Genomic DNA, 21,309 nt, shown 5'->3' on the forward strand with positions numbered 1-21,309 from the left:
AAGTGCATATTTCAAAGAAATCGCAACTTACCACCAACTTGAAGTTGGTGGTAATTTGCGATTTCTTAAGGAGAAATCGCACAACTTGGGTGCGTGTTACATTGCATTTAAGAAATCGCACTTTGCGATTTCTTAAATGCTTACGCAAACTTAAGAAATCGCAAATTTAGCGATTCCTTAAGATTGCGAGGCTGAAATGCCTCATACATCTCCTTTTGCGATTTTGTATTCGCAAACGCTGTTTTTTTGCGATTCGCAGCATTTGCGAATACAAAATCCTTTGATACAGATGCCCCTAATCTCCCCGTGCCTAACAAAAATGAATGTGTCCTAATGTAACGCAACTGGTGCTATGTAAGGCCCTCTGATACCAGATACCGGTTCAAGTTTGCGCTATACAAAACTCCGTAAAAAAACAATGTCAGGTGAGCAGTGAAGGAAGCCGCCCTCCGCCCTCCTGCCTGTCCAGTCACCACTCTTTGTGCCTGTATCTTACTGAAGGTTTCACCCCCACATTGATGAAGCGAGGTGCAGAAGTAAACTTTACTAACCCAACCACCTCTAAGCAACCTCGGAAGAGCCCTGGTAGAAAGTTAATAATGCGTTCTACACTTTCTTGGGTTGCTGCAATCTCCCTTTTAAAAAACATTGATGTAACAATGAACCCCTCCATGAAACGGGGACCGTTTTACTTCTAACGTTGAGTGAACAATACTGCCAATGGCGGACTCCAAAAGCCACAACCACCTTTAATTGAGTTTATAGGGGAGCCCTTGGCCACAGTGTCCACAGTGCGCGGGGTGTAGAAACCAATCCCACTTTACTAGTCGTGGAGATTTTTAAAGTAAGAGAGAGAGTTAGGAAAAAAATTGATAACTCAAGAAATGAAAGACTCCTACAATGGGAAAACGAAGAAAGGGATGGAGTGGTGAATGCATGATGGGTGACTCAGTGCATACATAAGGCAATGAGTGGAGGAGTGAAGTAATGAGTGAAAAGGAAAAGGAAAGATTAATCTGGGAAGGAATGAATAAAGAGCAGAGCCACTGGAATTATGCACAGGGGAGCACCAAATGATGCCGCAGAGTTGACCAAATTGTGCGGCAGGAAAAGGCAATTTATGTGGCATGTTTATCATAGTATTACTTCACTAGTTTGTCATTTTTACACATGGCAATACTATGTTGGCAAAGATTTCTCCTTAAAAGTACCAATTTATGAACCAAACACAGAAATAAGCAATTGAAACCAGTTAACCATGGCGAAGGGCCTTCCACTGCACACACAACATGTTGCAACGTTTTTTGTAACTTTTGATCCGTTTGAGCTACAAATAATAATTTTTGTTACAATCTGCAGATTATGCAGCAAATGATGGATTATGTGGCAAATCCATAATTATGTGAAAAAAGACACGGTCATTCGCATGATCACACAATGCCAGTGGCCCTAATAATGAGTCAAGGTATTCACATCCGAGTACAGCAATGGATGTAGGAGACAAAGGATGAAGTGAGCAATGAATGAATAAATGATCGAATAGAACACCTGACAATGAACCAGAGGAATGAACGTAAAATAAAAGAGGATGACTGAATAATTGAAGAAGCATTTAAAACTTGTGAATATGTCCGTGATGCCACGCCTCCAAGGACCACTGCCCTACTCCCTTCTCACAGGTTCACTCCCTGACATTCTCCTTTAGTGCCTACAAGGAGTAGTGCCCAAAGCACTATTCTGCGTGATTAATGTATACGTCACTTCTAAGTCAGCACTGGCATATATTGTGCTGTTGATGAGTGATTACTCGTTCTCATCTTAAAAATGTGCAAGGCGGGTAAGTGATTTAAACGCTCACTGCTGTCATCTGGTTATACCTGCGGGTCACAGTTTGCAACCTGACAAAGGCCGCAAGCATCAGTCCCCCTCGGGGTTATAAACTGAGAACCATCAAATGGTACTCTGTTTACCTGACCTCACCACACCCGATATTTACAGTGCTTTGAAACTGCTAGGAAACGTGGTATAAAGCACTATATAAAACAAACTTATGATTGTCATCAGTATACCCAAGCATGCCGATCGGATGAGAAGGGACACATTCATTAGTGCTTCCTTTGAAACACACCCTCTAGCTAGATTTGCTAAACTTTAAAAGGCCATCAGTGGATGAAGCCACAATACATCTCAAACCCCCAGCTGACGTCATCAGAGAAACAAACAATCTAGAGCGCCTGTTGATGATGACTAGGGATGCAGACCTGGGAACATAACTGTTTTTCTCTCCACTGGATGCCACTTTAAGTGACCGACTACCAAAAACTACCTCCTGTAAGCAAATAATACACTGAGCCTCCTTCAAAGGCTGTCCAAAATGCCGGGCCTGGGCGCCACGTAAAACAATTCCACCTGAAAGAACTTTCTGAGGCGCCTGCAGCAAAGGTAGAACGCACAGGCCTTCGGTCAGAATTTTTTTTTTTTAATCTCAACGTCTTTCACTGGCTGTATTTGATATCACTCTAAAAAACAAACAATTCATGGTTGAAAACAGAACGTGTGGCGAGCCCCCTCTAACAGCCAGGCCTCCCGCTGCATGTAAAAACATGAAGTCTGAGGCCTTCCGACCACCACCCGCATTCGCCACTCGCAATCCCCCTAACCCCCGCCAAAAAAAAAAAAAAAAACACGCACACACACAACCAGGCGGGGGTGCAGGCACTGGACCAGTGTAGAAATGTCGTCTTAATTCAGACATTGAGATCCCAGTCAGGTCTTCATTTTGCTGAAGATACGGTGTAATCTTGTGCAGTTCAGAATAGTATTTCAAAGAAACTACAGACTCTGAAATGGTGCTCAAACGTCCAGTATGCGCAATTCACTTAAGCCCGTTGTTTTCCCCCACTGCATTCTGGCCCTTGTAGTCAAAGAGAAAAGGAAACTCCAGGTACCACAATGTAAAGATTTCATTTAAAAAAAAGCAAGCACTCGCAAAAAAAGTTACAATAAATAAATAAACGGAGAGCGGTGACCCTAAATCGGGCACCGCGCTCCAAAATAAAGTAATCCAGCACTGAAAAGAGGGGCGGGTAGCGGTGGGGAGGACGAGGGGGGGGTATATAAGGGGAGAAATAAAAGCACGTCAGCCATTGTTGAAGGCAAACGCGTATTACGAAGAAAAATAGTGCTTAGCGGCTAATTGAGAGACACTGTCTCCCGCCGCAAGTAAATGATCCAATCCCGGTGGGCGGGGCCAAAAGTGGACAGGGTGGCAACCCTCAGTGTAATGATTGCCTCCGGTGCAATCATTACACTTAGTTTTGCATCAGCCATGACGCAAAACGACCCGCACCAATGAAAATTGGAGGTGGAACCGCGAGACGACTTCTGGAATCGTATCGATTCCAAGAAGGTCTCGTAGGACAAGAGCAGCGCATGCGCTGCTCACGTCAGGCCGAGACCTAAAAAAGGGGGGTCTGGAATTTGTCATTAGTTTATTTAGCAAAGTTGAGTTAACAGTTTTAAAACTGCGCTACCAGACTGCAGTGGCGAGCTGGGGACATGCTTTACTTTGTCACATCCATGGTGGTGCAAGAACTGCTCTAGCAATAAGGGGAAATTTAACTTACAGGCCCTGGGGGGAGCACAGGCACGGAGGTCTGGTTAGTAGGCATTAGTGGACTCTGAGTCAGGTCTGATCATGCAAAAGAAGGTATTTCCTTACAGTATTTTTCCAAAACGCAACGAGAAAAACAGAATGCCCATGTTTTCAGTAATAAAATACGAGTCCCTACAGACATAGGAATCCATCCAACTAGACAATGAATTCACCATCTACTTGCTTCACAAGCTCATCACTCTCATGATCGGACTTAAGAATACACATGACAATTTGGAGATCACGCCGACCCTGCTAATGGCCTGCTATTTTGTAATTTATACGCTGAACAATTGCCTCGAGTTCTAGGCTAACAAACAGTATTTTTCTACAGGGATCACATTCAAGAAATGAAAGCTTTTAGCCTGAATTGGTCCAGATTATTAAATCTCGCCACAAGTGCCCTCTTTCTGGCTCCGATTAGGATTTCCTAGATCAATACTGGTTTTAGCCATTTGTATCTTGAATACCGCATAGTACATTTCCTTACTCACTGGCTACAAATTAAATAAATGTTAATGTGATTGGATCCTCGATGTAGGGTACAAGAGAAGTTCCCTGCCTTTGGCTTAGCCTGAGTAGGTGCAGAACTTTGCAGCCAGTATTCAGATGAATGTGAAAGAAAAGTCCACAGCATAGAAGTGTTCATTGGTAGTGCTGCCCTTCTGAGAGTTTTATTCTACAGGCCTCATTCAGTTAGGTTAACCCCAACTCGTTTCTAACCAATTCTCTTGATGGGGAATACAAAAGAATTGATGCCTTCGGCAAACATACGTTTTCCTCCAGCACCATGGCACTGCGATCGTTAAACATAGTCCGTCTGTTGGGCTGCCACAATGCATGCCCTTTGGGACATGGCCAGAGAGATTGTGCTGGCAATCCCAGGGGACGATCAGGCCTCTTTGGCTCAGATAATACATGATGGGCAGTATGCAGCCAAGTATGTTCTCTGAGCCGTCTTGGATCCCACGGACAACACTGGCAGAGCGTTCAGTTCCAGCCTTGCCCTCTCTGTGCTCTCAGTGAAAATTTGCACACACACATTCTGCTTCTAACCGGGCTCTATTGTGGAACTCAGGATAAACGACTACATGTGGTTTTATTATAATAATAAAACATTTATATCGAGCCAACAAGCAAAATATGCAAATGAAATGATCAACCTCTTGGAGAAAGAAAAAGGTAACAGCTATGGAGGAGAAGTCTTGCAATGTGGGTAAACATTATGCACATGATACAAATTCCAAACCATAACATTCTGACATTTAACAGCATTTCTACTGTTTCCCCCTTCTTACCAGCACCAAAAGGAGTGAAAACATGCAGGCTTAACAATGGGATTTGTGAAAATGGAAGGATTCCTTACCCTTTTGCAGGATCCAGCGCCAAAGACCTGGGATTATCCAGATCCTTCCAAACTAGGACCTGCCTGTACTGCCCATCGAGGTGAGCAACTTCGATGCGGTTGGTTCCAGTGTCTGCCCAGTACAGGTTCTTGCCCATCCAGTCCACAGCCATTCCCTCGGGGTAGTCCAACCCAAACTCAATAACTTGCTCCACACAGCTCCCATTCATGAATGCCCGGCTTATGGTCTGCAAAGCAACACAACCAAAAATATGAACAAGTAACCTGTACAAATGCAACTAAACAGGCAAGCTGGCACTTTTAGATAGCAAAACTAGTGGGAACACTATCCTCTCATTAAATTCAATATTTCACTGCTAAATTAATCAAATGTTACTGTGGGTGAGTAATTAAAATGATGGATACGATAGGGGTACAGGAAGATGATCTATAACCAGATAGGTAAAGATGCCGAAGAACTGCAACTGGTGCCCGAGTACATCAACCCAATGCAAGTGGCCAGTCCCTCCTGCCCTCGGCCTTTACTCAACAGCCCATGTGTAGCCAACCCCTTCTGCGCCCGGATTTAGGCCTAAAACAAGCCAAGAGCACCAATCTGGTCACTCATGCACAAAAACCAAACCTCTTCGTGCACAGGCCAAACTGCGCTTCAACATTCGTACAACTAGGCACTTCCTCATAGTGTAGATTTCTTTGTGTTCGCTATTGTATGTCAGCGTTTCGTCAGGGGTATGAAGTGCTATATAAATTCAATGCAAGAGGGAAGTCCAAGGAATGACTGGAATTATAACTGCCCACACAAATACCCTTCCCACATACACACATACAAGACAAACCAGCCTAGCCACACACCAGTCATTAGCGCATGCACACTATTCCAACTGCACAAACAGTCGAACTCATGCTTGTCAAGACACACTTAACAGTGATTCAAGCTCAACACAACTCACACCATCTCTGAACACAACCAAGACTAAGACCTGGTTCCCCAAGATATGTTGGTGAATAACAACTGTGATGATGACGCAACCATTTGTTGTTTAACTTTGTTTTTATTATTATTGGTACGATAATCACTGTATACAGTACATCTCCACCAGGGTGTGTCACCATACAGATTGACTATGTGTGAACAACTAATACAGTTGTGATGTTCTGAATTTCCAGCAACAACTGTTACAGGCTCCAATTGTGTGTCCTTAGCATGTTATCTTTGCATACAGATTTAAACCATGAGTAAGTAAATAAAAACAAATATACAACTCTAAACAATGTACCCCACCACCCGGAACACTTACAATGAATCCCTGCGCTGTTGTGAGCCCTACGTCTATGACCCACCGTCTGCGCCATAGCAGCCCGCCTAACTATGACAGCTAGTCGCAGCGCGACTCTAGCGTCCCCTGGCTACCAGTATACCGTGACCACCGTGCAAGTGGTGTTTGTTGGTGCTCAGGGGGCTGAATATGTATCTGGGCAGAGAGAGCAGGCCGCACGCCAGGGAGAAGGGGGGAAGAAAGGGTGGGGTGTGGGGGAATGGGAGGGGGAATGCGAAGGGGGGGAAGGGTGGAAAAACAGCATGGCCAAACTCCACATGCAAACTGAACAGTCACGAGCCCCCCCGTTCGTCTGCTGGTTATAAGTTAGTAACTATTGCTCAGTCAGAATCCGCAACAAGTTTGTCCTCCTGCGTCTCCACGCGGTCACGTCAGGCCGCGAGGAAGTCAGACAGTTTTGTGTCCCACGCCTCTGCTATCGCCTGTTTACGCAACCCCGTGGCATCTTCACGGCGGCGCGCCACACTTTCTGCTTGTGCCCAACATAGTAAGGAGTGATACCAAGCTATTGCTGCTGGGGGGACAGGAGACTTCCAGCGATGCGTGAGTAGACGCTTGGCGACTATAAGGCCCAAGTCTATGAACCTAGAAGTCACTTTGTGTCCTTGGGATCTTGGAAAAGATCCCAGAATACACACCTCCCACGACCAGTCCAGAGTGCGTTCCGTGCACTGGGCTAGAGAGTCTGTAACGGTTCCCCAATACGGTTGAATAGTAGGGCATGACCAGAGCATGTGTAGTAAATTCGCATCAGCCTCCTCACAACATGCACACACGGTGTCAGTGCGGCCAAAATATCTATTGATATGGTCCGGCGTCAGATAGGCTCTATGGACAACATAATACTGAAGGAGACGAAATCTGACATTGCGTGGAATTCGTGTGGGACTCGAGTATCCTCTCCCACTCCCTGTCAGTGGTGGGTCGTCTGAGATCTGCATCCCAGCGGGCTCGAAGGGGCAGGAGACGTGGTGACGTGTGGATCCTGAGGTGCTCCGCAAACCACTTAGTCAGGAGACAGCCGGGGCCCAGCTCATGCAGGTATTGAATAGTTAGGTGGGAAGGATGCTCCTGCGTCACAGAGCCCCATAACACGGTGAGTGCATGCGTCACTGCAGCATGCAATAGGAACTGACCCTGCGGTAAGTCCGAGCTCTCGGCGCGGTCTGCAAACAAGACGAGCTGACCATCATTGTACAGATCGCCTAATGTGTGTATACCAGCCTCCTCCCAGCTTACCAACTCTGCGCTCGTTACAGCCCTTAGCCTCCTGTGTGTGCCTAATAGAGGAAGCGACGGTGCATATGGCACTACATGGCGCGTAATGCGTAGGCTGCGCCGATAACAATGATATGCCACTTTAAGCAGCAGCTGCGTAGGTGCGCCTCCCGTTCGACCCGGAAGTAACAGTGCGACTATTTGGGGATGGGTGAACCCGGGCACCTGCTCTGCGGTGTACTCAAGGTGGCGCACGCTAAGCCAGTGTGCCACCCATTGGAGCTGCGCGGCTAGGTAATATTGCTCCATGTTGGGTAGAGAAAGTCCGCCCTGCACAGTCAGCGGATACATCTTAGCTAAGGATACTCTGCGCCGCAAAAACATGCCATATAAATCGTCTCATGTCCGCTTGCAGTGTTTAAAAAAAGGGCAGCCTAAGGTGCAGCGGCAAGTTTGTGAAATAATAAAGGAGACAGGACCACCATTTTTAACAATGCGATCCTACCCATAACCGCCAATGGCACGGTGGCCCAGAAGGTCATCTGAGCCCTCACCGGCGTGACAGCACGAACTAAATTCCCCTCTAGGAGGTCCTGTGGGTCTCTGTATATAAGAACCCCCAAATATTTGAATGCGCAAGTCTGCCAGTGCACAGCCCTGCCACTGACCACCAAGTGTGGATCAGGAGAAGACTCCACAAACGTGTACAGACATGACTTCTCCCAGTTCACTTTTAACCTTGAGACCAAGGCGAACTCAATAAGAGTAGCTTTAACCACGCCACATGGCTGCATTACGTCCCTGAGATATATTAACAGGTCATCCACATATAGGGAGACCGCATGCGTGCCATCCCCCAGCGGGATACCCCAGTCATTTTGCGTGAGACGTAGCGCCTCAGCCAGTGGCTCAATGGCAAGCGCAAATAACAGTGGGGAAAGCGGACAGCCCTGCCTTGTACCGCGTTCTATGGGGACCGATGCGGATATGTATGGGCCTGTCTTCACCCTTGCTGTGGGCTGCGTGTACAGCAGCTGAACGAGGCCCAGGAAGTCCTCCCCCAGGTCATACCTGCGCAGTGCAGCAAACAGGAACTTCCATTCTAAGGTGTCAAACGTCTTATCCAGGTCAAGCACAAGGCATCCGGCACGCGCCCAACTAGCCCCAGCATAGCACGCCACCTGGAAAAAGCGTTGCAAGTTCAACGATGTGCTGCGAGCGGGCACAAAGCCATTTTGGTCCGCGCGCACTAACTGCGGCACGGGGGGGGGGCAACCATTCACTAGTATTTTTGCCAACACTTTATAGTCGGTGTTGAGTAACGCCAAAGGGCGGTAAGATTCAATCAGCGCCGCATCTCTGTGAGGCTTGGCTAGGGACACCAACAGGGACTCACGGAGCGTACTCGGGACCACACCCATTTCCTGTGCATTATAGACTGAGCAAGCGCGGCGCCAGGAGCTGCTGATAAGCCTTATAGTATTCCGCCAGATATCCATCTGGGCCCGGCGCTTTGCCTGTAGCTAGGGAACCGATAGCACTGTGAATCTCCAGTCGCGTGAGTGGCTCGCTCAACTCGTTACGTTGGTCTACTGTGACCTGATGGAGTGGTAGAGGGGCAAGAAAGGATTCTATGTCTTAGAGCGTTGCACGACTCACCGTTTGATACACTCTTGTGTAATGCGCAGTGAACGGTGACAATGACGCACCTATAATGTAATGAGCAGGGAGGGGCGTACGTTTTAGCATTTCTTTCATTATGATTAGTGCTGAACGCCAGAGCGTAGAAAACTTCTGCACAAGTGAGAGTGCTCCGTGGCCATTTTCCACAGACTGCCACTGTGCTGTAAATATTTTGCATACACAGTGTCAGCAGGTGTAAAACGTGACACCATTAGATTGCATCTGACAGGCACAGGATAAGGCAGAGCCGGGGTGCCATATTGGGAGTCGGTGAAGCCCATTGGGTTTCTCCCAGAGCAGACTATTCTACCTTGCCAGGTATCAGCATAAGGGGAGGTGTGGTCTGGTGGCCAAGCTGTGTGCTTTTATTGCATGAGACCTCGGTTTGAACGTTGGCTTCTCTGCTTGATGAAATGCATGATCCGAGGCTAATCCCTATGCTTACTTCTAATGACGTTTACATATTACACATCATGAATCTATCCGAGAAGCAATTATCATTATGCAGAACAATATCGACGAAATAGGATCTGCAGAAGAGCAGGAAACGGAGAAACTCGAGATCAAATACAACAGTAAGGAGAGAGATTTCTGCTGAACAGCCCAAGCAAAAGCCTGCCTGAAAAACCACATTGTGCAGCGCATTTAATACACTGCAAACATATCTCTATGGGTGAAGAATAACACCAGTTTTGGGAAATTAATTTCCGAATGTATTCCGGTTTCTTGTACCACCGAGGTCTCCCCTCTAGGCTGTCATTTTTGGAATTAAATCACCGCCTTAGAGAACACGGAACAACGGAAAACAGTCTGTGTTCTCTATATATATTTTTCAAGCTGTGCAGAAAACTGGGAGATTCTTACAACAATTACAGCCAGAACGCAACTGCATGATGCGGCTTTCTGACATCCATCAGCTACAGGTTATAAACAAGAACGTATGACACGTCACTAACACTTATAATCGCACCACCTAGCCATCTGCGCACCAGGGGAACAAGGGCCTCTGAAACAAAACAGTATCATAGAAGTGAGCACGTGCGCCGTGTATGAAGAAAGACTTTCTCAGTAAACAGGTGCGCAGTTTATCAAGGCAGTGCAACGATTTGGGCCTTGACTAACTCGGGCCAGAGTCCTGTCTGGGGAAGGAAGAGGAAGAGGGGGGAGGGGGATGAAGGGGGAGCTCCTGGAAAGTGCCTGCTAAACTCATTGCCTCCTTCAAGATCTAGCCTTACATGTTATGATGAAAAATGCACGCAATTCTTACCACATAACCGTTTCGTTCTGACATTTAATGCCACCACATCTCCAGTTGCAGGCGTTGTGTGGATCGTTAATGCTGCAGGACCTTTAGCTGTGCGGTAAATGTAACATAAATAACTCCATAACACACACCCGCTGCCCTAATGAATTGTCGATGCCTGCCCTGCCGTATCCGTGATGGCCCGTGCACCACTGTTCCCGGTTTGCTTCAAGAATGGGTGTGGTAAGTGGGGGCTCGAACAGCACTAGCTCTTCCACTGCTGTCTGTCCTCACCGGCAGACAGCAGTGAATGATCTGTAATCTTTTAAGATGGGTATTCTTTGAAGGCCATGGTTAACTAAATTAACGCCTGACGAAAGACATGTTTATTTCAGGCGCTTCCATATACATATCACACACATCAAGAATAATCATGTTTTACTCACCCCATGTTATGACACATGGAAGTGCTTTTATTTTAATTGTTTGCAACCTTAGAAACGTCCCGGACAGTCCCCAGGAGGACCGCAGCCTAGTTTGCTATGGGGGTCAAAACACAGATGCTAATTTCTAAAATCCGACTGTCCCTTTTCAAAGCATAATAAAATCTAAGCTCATTACTTTCATATTTCACTATACTAATTCACCACTAATCTTTTATGGGTTCCGACGTAGCGTGCTATTCACCAAAAAAGCACTTCAACACCCCATCAGGGGTAGCAAGCGCTATATAAATGCAAACCTTTTTCCCTTCTCTATCCCTCCACTATCTTTCTCATCCCAAATAGCCGACTAACATATCCACCACTGAATATTTTCACTATACTAATTCACCACTAATCCTTTATGGGCTCCGGAGTAGTGTGATACTCGCCGAAAAGGGGCTTCAACGCCTCGTCAGGGGTAGTAAGCGCTATAAATGCAATTACAATACAGTGTGATGGACATCCATTTTCAAGTCTCGGCTAGACAGAGCATGCACTTTCTCTTCAAGACATTTTGCTTATACACAGTGAGCTTACAGCCCGCCCACAGTTTACCATTTGGTCGCTTCCGCATCCTTCTAATTTTCTTCATCCCCATTTGTTCAAGGCATGTCTGCGTCATGTCTTCTTCTTGTGGTTAGCCTCCCCTGGAGAATGGAGCCAGAACTTGTGTCCTACGGCTGCTTCCGTTTTTGGAGCTACTTATTTTTGGTGTTCAAGCCCTCCATCTGAGTGTTTGTGTTTACAGGCCTAGCCAAAGAGCAAAGTACAATAGCATGAAGGGTACTGATGGTTTACTCGAACCACTGCAAACTGGCCATTGAGGGTCTGGCGGGGCAAAGATTGCTAGCGCCTTAACTACTCTATTGCTGTATCCTCAAGCATTAATCTGCCTTTCGCTGCCACAAGAGAGCTGGGTGATTGTAAGCAGGGAGTGTGGGCAGCGGCATATTGCCTCTGTGGCTCACTCCCGAACTGCAGTGAACATCTGGGGGCGAGGGAGCATTTTCTCCTCTCCATTCTGCTGCACGGCGTAGTGGGCCACGACACAAGGCTCATCACCCTTTCTTGCTCTGTCGTCGTGTCCCCAAGCACACAAGTGATCTCATAAGGAGGGATAAGCCTCAAATGTTTTAGAGCTTCTTTGCTGGCTCCCTTCCCTCTTACCAATAATCACCTAATTAGTGCCACTTCCTTGCCGTCCGCAAAATAGCTAACTTCGCTTTGCCCCCTAAATTAGAGACACTGACATCTGGAATTAATTCTTGAGAGTTTGGCAGGGCAGTGGCTCAGAAGAGCCCGCAAGGCCGGGGCATGGTCAGTCTCTGTTCTGAGATTGAATGGCACAGGCCCACTTCACAGACCAATTACTATACACGCTACACAGCATTGAGACGGTGTAGTTGCCTGCTTTGCTGTCGCATGCCGAGCCTTTGCGGCGGCTCATACAATCTTCTCTTGTCAAACAGAAGTGTGCATGTCCCTTTCGCAGATAGTGAGGTGGAAGTCGCACGGAGAATGGCTTACTTCTATTTGCAGCACACGTGGGACTAGTGCGAGGTGCTATTACAGACGGTTTTATTTGTGTTGTTGTTTATAGGGTTCAGGGACCAGCCAGTGAAACCCCACAGGCTCTCAGAGAATAGCGAGCATCTTGTTTTGTGTCTGCGTGATACCTATGACACTCTTGCTGAGTGTTGTCACATGGCTATTCTATTTATACGTGTTTTAGTAAGTGCATGTGTTTCAAAGAGGATAAGGGCCTTTACCAAACTTTTTACATTTCCTTCGGGGTGCTTTATATGAGACTTAAGATCTCCGATGTGTATTGTCCAAGAAACTGTATATCTGCAGCGAAGCGTCGAGTCCCTCTAGAAGCCATTGCATTGTGTTTTTCATTTTCTAGAGCCATGAAGCTCCCTGAAGCTTGTATGTGCCAGACTTTTCTTTGTTCTGTTATTTGTTGCAGGGTGAATAAAAAAAATAACTATTATCAGGGATTAGCAGATATAGACCTGTGATATAGGGCGTAATTTGAAACGCTACCTGTGGTTTTTAGAAATGGTGGCAACCAGAGGCTGCCAGCTAACAGGATCACGTTACTATGTGCATGGCTGCACCCTAGCACTCTTTTACCCTCTCACAACCCGCCCTCCACCCTCACTATTGTTGTGTTGCTTGTCCCGCCCCTCCTGGTAGACATGAAAGCATTACGACTATGCCAGCGCTAGCCACGTCATAGTGCTTTTTCAATGACTTTCAGTCATGCTGAGCAGCAGCAGTGCTCTTATAAAAATGGCTAAAAGACAGAAATTGTCAAAGCCAATAGCTCTTGCATTGCCGAAATCGGCTGGCTTTGCCAATGCTTGTTATATTTGTCTTGAATTATTTTATTCACTGCACTGTGCGGTTCACATTACTCTTTTTTTTTTTAAATCTGTTTATTATTTGAAGTACAATACATCTCGCTGTCATCTGTTAGCAGCGTAAACATAGTTAACATGACGTGTCAACAACATTACAGTTCCAGATAGATTCACGGAGCAGAGTGCACATCATAAACACATTGAGTGCTCTGCAGTAGTCCCGCGGCAATGACAGTTATATGTCAACAACAATATTAATATACATGGTGTACAAAATCAGTCAGCATCTACAGGTGTTGGGTCAGCAAGAATACGTTTGAGCGGCCCCCAGATATCCTTCGGTTTGGAAGAGATAGGCAACTCTTCTGCGTACAGTTCTAAGTTTTCCCTATAATATACCATATCCGACATCCGCCCACTTAATTTCGGTTTAGCTGCACTATCCCACGTAAACAGAGTGCGCCGTTTGGCCAACAGAAGAGCAACCCTCACAAATCTGCCGGCTATGCCTTTCATTTGAGGTACATAAGTCAGCAGACACACCGTAGGCACACAAGAAAGCAAGACCCCCGTCATTATGTGAATGTGGTTCAGCACCTCTCTCCAGTACCCAATCACTGGTTCACAGCTCCAAGCAAGGTGCAGGAAATCCGCACCCGCCTTTCCACACCGTTTGCATTGATCCGACTCCCTCAACCCCATTTTGTGTAGCTTGGATGGGGTATAATGTACCTGATGTAGGAATTTAAAGTGGATAATGCGCAGGTTCCCATTAGGAGTAAGGCGACCCGTCGATTGACAGATCCGCTCCCACTCCTCTCCCGTGATCTGGGGGTCCAACACATCATTCCACCTTGCAAGACTTTTATCGTGGCCACTAACCGTCTCCTCCTGCACAGCCTTGTATAATTTAGTAATTAGCTTTTTCCTAGTTGGAGTCACCAGCATCAACTGTAGGGCCTTGAGTGTTGGGGGTTCAACAGGGAAACATGGGTAGTGATCTCTCATGGCACATTTTAAACAGTGGCAAGTATGCACAAACAAAGATGTGGGGTTCTGTATGCATGTCAAATCGCTCTTTTCTAGATAGCGTCCTTGTTTATACAAGTCCTGCATATGAGTGATACCGGCTTCTTTTAGTGATTTCAGGGGACCTGCCTCCTGGGTAACAGACAGGGCAGCATGGTGCACCAGTGGCAGTGCCGGTGCGTACAGTACACCTCCCAATCTATTGGGGAGGGGGCCACCATTCAGTGTCTATCGCTCCTAACGGGTAGCCCATCGGGTTAGACACCCTGCGGTTAACGAGTGTGCAGTTCGGACGTTTCGATCCCATTATTAGAGTGGCGCCATATGGAGGGCAACTAATGAAACGCATCAACCTTTCCAGCCCAATAGTAGTCAGGCGACAGAGACAACATTCACTCAGTAACTAGTAGGATCCTGTACCAGTGGTGCCCATTTGTCTCCGATGTGATACACAGATCAGCCTACATCAGATTGTATACGAGACAGAGCGTGTGCTATACAGTAACTCAGTGATTAGCGCAGGTAGACCAGCAAGAATACTACCCATTGCAACTGCGCACTGTCCCAATTTACCAGTCCTCAGCTTGTGCATAGCGACATCCCGCGGTAGAGAGAAAGCCGCGATCAGTCATCAACATCGGAGGTTGGAGTGGAGGGCCGCTGCTTCCTCCTCAGTGATTTAGCGTGGTCCATGGCTATTTTTGGGTTAGTGAATATCTTAGCGTTGTCATCAGTGCCAATACGGAGGCGTGCCGGATATAACATTGCATAGGGGATTCGTTCTTTCATAAGGAGTTTTTTGACACCTAGAAATTCTTTGCGCACTGCTTGGACCATGGCGGTAAAGTCGGGAAAGAAGGAAAGGACATTGCCTTGATAGTTGATAGTGCCCTTTTGTCGAGTTATACGAAGCAATGCGTCCCTATCTCTGAAATTCAGTACTCTAGCTATAATGGGACGCGGGGGGGCACCCGGTGGAGGGCGCGCCGTCAGAGATCTATGGGCGCGCTCAATGGCAAACATGGCTGATAGATTCTTAGGCTCACAGATGTCCCTTATCATGGTTTCGACATAATCCTCAAGTCTACCCACATTGGTGGATTCCGGCAGGCCCAAAATACGTACATTATTGCGCCTAGAGCGCGCTTCAATGTCCTCGTTTTTCGCCTGTATCACCGCTAGCAGCTGTGCGATATCCGCGGTCTTGGCGGACACCTGTTTTAGACCATCCTCATTGTCCGATATACGCTGCTCCGCCTCACCCAACCTCACTCCTTGCTTGTCTAGCTTTGCTGAAATGGAGTCCATGCGGCCATTGAGGGCCTCGATCTTACCATCAATAGATTGCAGGCTGGATTGAATTGCCGACAATGTTGTCTCCAAGGCCGTAGGAGCCGGCGCAGTAGACTCCAACTCTGAGTCCGATGCCACGGTGTTTGAGGTTTTACCCCCTTTGCGTGCCTCGAAAGTTATCCGCGGCTGGGTTTTATCCGGTTTGCCCATGGCCGCGTCTCTGTCCCCACCGGTCTTTACAGGAGAGTGTAAGAGGGTAATCGAGGGCCGGAGGTGTGCGCCTAGTCCAGTTCGTAGTGCGTGGCGGCAGCAGCCCAACAGTCCTCCCCGGCAGGGAGTAGAGCGCCAAGCGAGAGGAGTACCCAGCAGGGGGGAGCGGATTCCTAGCGCCTCAGTTGCAGATCACCCCGGGCTGCGGCCGCCACAGGGATAGGCCCATGTAGTGCGTTTCATGCAGTGCCAGCAGACTTACGTGTCACCAACTCTACAGGCCAGCGCTGCTCCACCCCCGCACCCAACCAATAGCAAAGCAGTCGTGCGTGTCCTGAGATCAAAGGGTCTCGCCGGATCCCGGGGTGCAGCGTCCAGCGGGGTCCCACACTCTGTCCCCCACGTAATGCGGTAGCGTCTGCACCGCTATCCCAGCAGCAATCAGCTCACCTCTGGGGTCCCCCGGAGTCCCTTCGAGTGCCCTGCAGCGTCCACCACTCAGTCTCCAGCTCAGCACCCCAGGCGACGACCCATCGGGCGCCGGTTCGCCAGCCCCATCAATTGAGTACTGCCGGAGGGGTCACTCTGTCTGTGCTCCACAGCGGCCATATGCTGAAGCAATGGTTGGTGCCAAGGCGCGTGTATGCCCGTTCCGGGCGATCCGCCCAGGACCCACCCACACGATCAAATCCGGCAGCTCGCGTGCACCTCGTCCTCCGCGCTCCCCACCTCCACGCCGCCGAACCACCTCTGGTGTCCTCAGCTGCTGCGTGTGGCACGGGAGCCCCGGAGTCAGCTTTTCCTGCTACTGCCCCCGTCCGCCGTCAGTTTCCTTGGTTCGAGCACCATAGAAGCGATGCGCGAAGCCCTAGCGCGATGACGACCTGCGCTGCTCCGCTCTCCTCCGCAGGCACCCAATATGGAGGACGCTCCCGGCGTGGTGCGCTGGCCGTGTTCTTGGTCCCCGAGGCCGCCCACCGACACCAGCCTCTGACAGTTCGCGTCCAGAAGCTGCAGTCTCTTACACTAGCGTCTGGCGATGGGCATCCGGGGAGCAGGATAGTGTAGGATATTGAAGGCGGCCAGCAGAGCAACACTACAGTGCGGCCATCTTCCCACGCGCCTAGCCATGCCCCCCGCGGTTCACATTACTCTACAGCTGCATAAGGTTACTACTCGAAAGAACCACTGCGCCTTCGATTGTGGTAAGTGGGACCAGGAAGACAGACAGGGCTGATAGAAAATAAATAGTACTCCACTGTGCTAGTGGTACAGGGCGAACTCCGGCCTGCAAATCTAACTTGCCATCAACCACTGAAAGGTGGTGGCTGTCATGGGCCAGAGATGTGCACCTCAGAGCAGCCATTCAGTCTCTGTGGGTGTTTTTACGTGGAAAGTCAGCAGGGACACTAGCTTCCATCGACAAGTCCTCTTGCCACTGCACCTTCAGAGACTCAGCACACAGGTCGTTTGAGCTCCTCACCTGCCACTTCCCCTTCACTGGCTCTTGGAGAGCTTTCTTCATTGTGGTCTTAGGACCCGTGGACCTTACAAGAACTTCATAGAAGATATCTCAGACCTCATCACCACCACCATCCTCATTCAGTACTCTCTTCATTCCCATGAGACATCAACCCACCCCGAAATTTGAGCACAAAGGTAATTAGGGAATACCTCAACACACTTCGAAATACTTTAAACATCAAGCAGCACGTTACCAAACTCATGCTCCCCACAGGCCACAGCCGTCATCTCATTCCGTTAGCAATTCAGTCAATTTGCGGCAGGGACCGCTTCCCTAGGTCTAGATGGGCAATTCCCCCCAAACTCCTTCTGCCTTTCTCAACACCACAAACCAAGTCAAACAAATTGAGAAAAACACACATTTTACTCCTTAAAAAAACTCCCCATGCACACGCTCTAAGAAAATAAGATCACACAGCTAAAACTATGTGGAACCTAACGTACCACTGCAAACACAATCCTCTAATCCAAAGCCCTCAGCATCCCAAGAACCAAGACTTCTCTGACGAGTGCAAAATATGTAGACAGGAAAAGAATTGCAGAGGGAGCAATGTCCCCCAATATTTGGAAAATAAGCCATGTCGTTTATAAAGATTGAAAACATTGAATTTACAGTTTTGAGATAACGGCGAGACGCGTTTGCTTTTCCTCCCGTATTTTGAAATATTTTCTTGGTTTTAACTTTTTTTGTTATTTAAAAATAACTTTATAGACAAACTTTTTTTTAAAGCCAACAACTCGGCAATCACATTATAAAGGAGAGACCTACAGATTTTAACAAAGCTGTTTTTTTGGCCATTTTCCCCTGGTGTCTAGTGGGCTTTCTGCCAGCACTACCACTATGAACTGGTCTCCTGGCTTGTAGCCCCTTATGCCCTCTTGGAAGGTGTGGGGCAGAAAGCCTGTTGCACACATATTGGTTTGGGGCCTTAGTTCGATGCATCGGTGGACTATCACATCCCTTTTTTCATGAGTTTTCTTCCTTGGTCTATGGCCGCACGGTTAATTTCAGAGTAAACACTTCCAATTTGAACGCCAAGGGAAGGCAGAAAGACTGCTGCACTGCTTCTGTGGTGGGGCTCAGCACAACGACAGGGTGGGCTGCACCGCTCCTTCTGTTTTTATAGCGCCATTTTCCCAGGTGTCTAGTGGGCTTTCTGCCACCATGGGGGCAGATAAGGATTAACATCCCTGATCTACCTCCCTGGGGGGGAACACAAAGACTGTTGTGCATAGTGGTAGATGGCATTATGCATGGGGGCAGGGGACATGTTCATGGCTCCCAGCGTGCCCCCCACAACAGCATTTTCCCAGGTGTCTAGTGGTTCGGGCAATCCCCATGTAGAGATTTAATAGGGAGAGGCAACACTGGAAAGGGTACTGTCTCCTTTCCAGGGCTCTCTCTGCAGTCTCGATCAGTGCACAGGGGGCGGAGTTCTACCTAAGCACAAATTAAGTTTAACCAGTTGGTGCTTAATGGTGCTGACTGATTTCACTTTCAAATCACTTTGATTACAGTGCACCCTAAGCACTGAGCATCATAGTGATTGGGGGAAAAAAAAACATCGGGACGCTTGCGAAGTTCTTCCCCCACGTTGTGAAATACCTTTTGAAAGAGAAAAGGTTTCAGGTGCATGATTTTCCCTGGGAATGCAGAGGACAAGAGTTTCACGTCTTCCACATAACAAAGGTAACCACAGAGGACGTGAACATTATGTCCTTTGCATTAAAGCGGGTAAGTAATTATACTTGCTCATCCTACAGACCAGCATCATTCCCAAGACCAGCTCCTCCACCTACAAGGCCAACCTGTTACCGGCCTCTGTAAAATGATCATGCAATATACCCCTTAACGTCGCTATGCGACTTGCTAGCTAGGTGTGTGCAACAGTAATACATTGATACATACACATAGACTGGGTGAGATAATAAAGTGGTAGCAGGGTATCAATTGGTGTGCAAGATGTACCCTTCCACCAGTCAACTGTGATGCAAAGGTGAGCGAAAATAACTACAGGCAACGTAAATACAGAGTGTGCGGCAGGATTTTCAAAGATGGATTTTTCCTCAGTGCCCTCTTTCATGGGATGCAGCTGAAGATAGGCTACCACGAAGAGTACCGCTGAGGTAAATCAAGGAAGCCAGGCGTACACACAAAAAGAGCAGCCAGCGTGGAAATGGCACTCAGCATACCGACCCGGGGAGAGGAGCTCCACACAAGGGCACCAATAGGGTACAAAGAATGTACTCATCCTTACTGTCAGAGGACAATGGTCTCTTGTTGCTCCCACGCATGGTATGGCTTTCCACACCGGGAGTTGCAGAAGACGTTTTGCTGTTCTCCAGTGATGACTATCAGTTTGGCAGAACAGACTAACCAGACTGTTATCCACTAAAATGATTTCTTCGCGGCTTGCCAAGCTTTGCGGCTTGGCCCTGGACAGGTAAACCAATCGCTCGGTTTCTGTAGATTGAGGTTTTTTTGCTCAAGGTGGGCAGCCAGTCTCACTTTTCTTGTTGCTCCATATAAATAAGGGGGTGGGAGGCCATCATTATAGAGCCGTCCCAGTGTAGCAGTAGATTGACTTTGGTGAGGAGGACACATACTGAGTTCTAAAAAACGTTCTGAATACTGCGGCCCACACGGAAGAGGCCATTCAGGGATTTTTGTTTCTTTTTAGCAAGGGTGCCGTTTGTCACCCTCTACCTTTGCTAGCACGATTAGTGCATATGTTAAATGCATGCAGCTGCTTCTCTTGCATCCGTCAAGATGCGCACAGAGATTAAATATGCTTATATACTTACTACAAAAACCTGTCCGATTTCTATTACTCCTTAGCAGCGGTGGGCTGACAGAGTTCATTTTGTGCATGTCCAGAACTGCTGGTCGCCATTCCTTCATGGTCATCACCCTTGCCTCTCGTAACCTCTGTGTGAAAGTCTATCAGACCTGAATGATCCGACGCAAGAAGTTCCCAACAGAAACAATGGAATTTAGTATGTTTCCCCTTTGTTATACCCCTATTTATACCCCTTTTTGAGAAGCCCTTGGGAAGTGAAGTAGTAATCAGTTTTAACAATATGATACAATTCAATGGCAGGTCTATGCTAACAAACTTGAATTAAATGGATGTAGCGCTTACTGCAAAGCGGTCGAGAAATGATGGTTTTCACATTAAGCTACCAACACAAAATTTAAGTGACAGAAAGTAGAAACTCTAAAATGAGCATGATAAAATAAATACAGTACATATTTTCTTATGGACATTAAAAGACAGTAAGCAGATGTAAACCAACAAATAAAATAGCATGTACATAGCAGAGATTAAAGTAATAGAACTGAGTAATAGCCCTAGTCATTCAAAAAGACGTCATGATCTTGGGCAGTGCTGGGTGGCCAACAGGTTATAAAGACCAATACCTTTGTGCTGATGTCTGTCCAATATATTCTGTTGTCCGACACATCAAAATCCAGAGCAGACGCCTCCTTGACCCCGGTTAGGGGAATGGCCACATCGTTGTTGTTGGTTTCCAGGGATATGCGATGGATGGCGGCTCGGCTGGTGAACACCAAGAAGGCTTCTGGGATGATGCAGGTCTTCAGGTCACTCAAGAGCTCCAGTCCAATGGGGCACGAGCATCTGGTGTCCTGCGGGGTGTAGAAGCAGAGATGGCTGCATCCACCATTATTAGCAGCACAAGGATTGGTACCTGAAAAGAAAGAGCTTCGTCAGCTGAAAGCATGAATCACGCACAACGAGACAAAAGAGTTGCCCAATTCTTGGGGAATTCAGTTTGAAACAAATTGCCAATAAAGTGTGAAAACGTAATTAGGACAAGCGTAAATCTCTGTAATAAAAGAGCACGTGCGCACTGACATGAAAAGGCAGTGCAGGTAAT

General features: G+C 47.6%; 1 protein-coding gene across 1 annotated transcript in view; it reads right to left on the reverse strand.

Annotated features, from left to right (window-relative positions):
• The window catches only part of LRP5 (LDL receptor related protein 5), a 382,460-nt gene that overhangs the window by 83,038 nt on the left and 278,113 nt on the right, over window positions 1–21,309 (reverse strand). Inside the window, exons 9-10 of the mRNA XM_085644789.1 lie at window positions 20,831–21,120; window positions 5,022–5,248 (exon numbers count right to left, since the gene is read on the reverse strand). Coding sequence (XP_085500915.1) covers window positions 5,022–5,248; window positions 20,831–21,120 — 517 coding nt within the window. The remainder of the gene's footprint in view (window positions 1–5,021; window positions 5,249–20,830; window positions 21,121–21,309) is intronic.

Source organism: Triturus cristatus, chromosome 3_1, assembly GCF_964204655.1.
Source record: "Triturus cristatus chromosome 3_1, aTriCri1.1, whole genome shotgun sequence".
NCBI classification, from domain to species: Eukaryota; Metazoa; Chordata; class Amphibia; order Caudata; family Salamandridae; genus Triturus; species Triturus cristatus.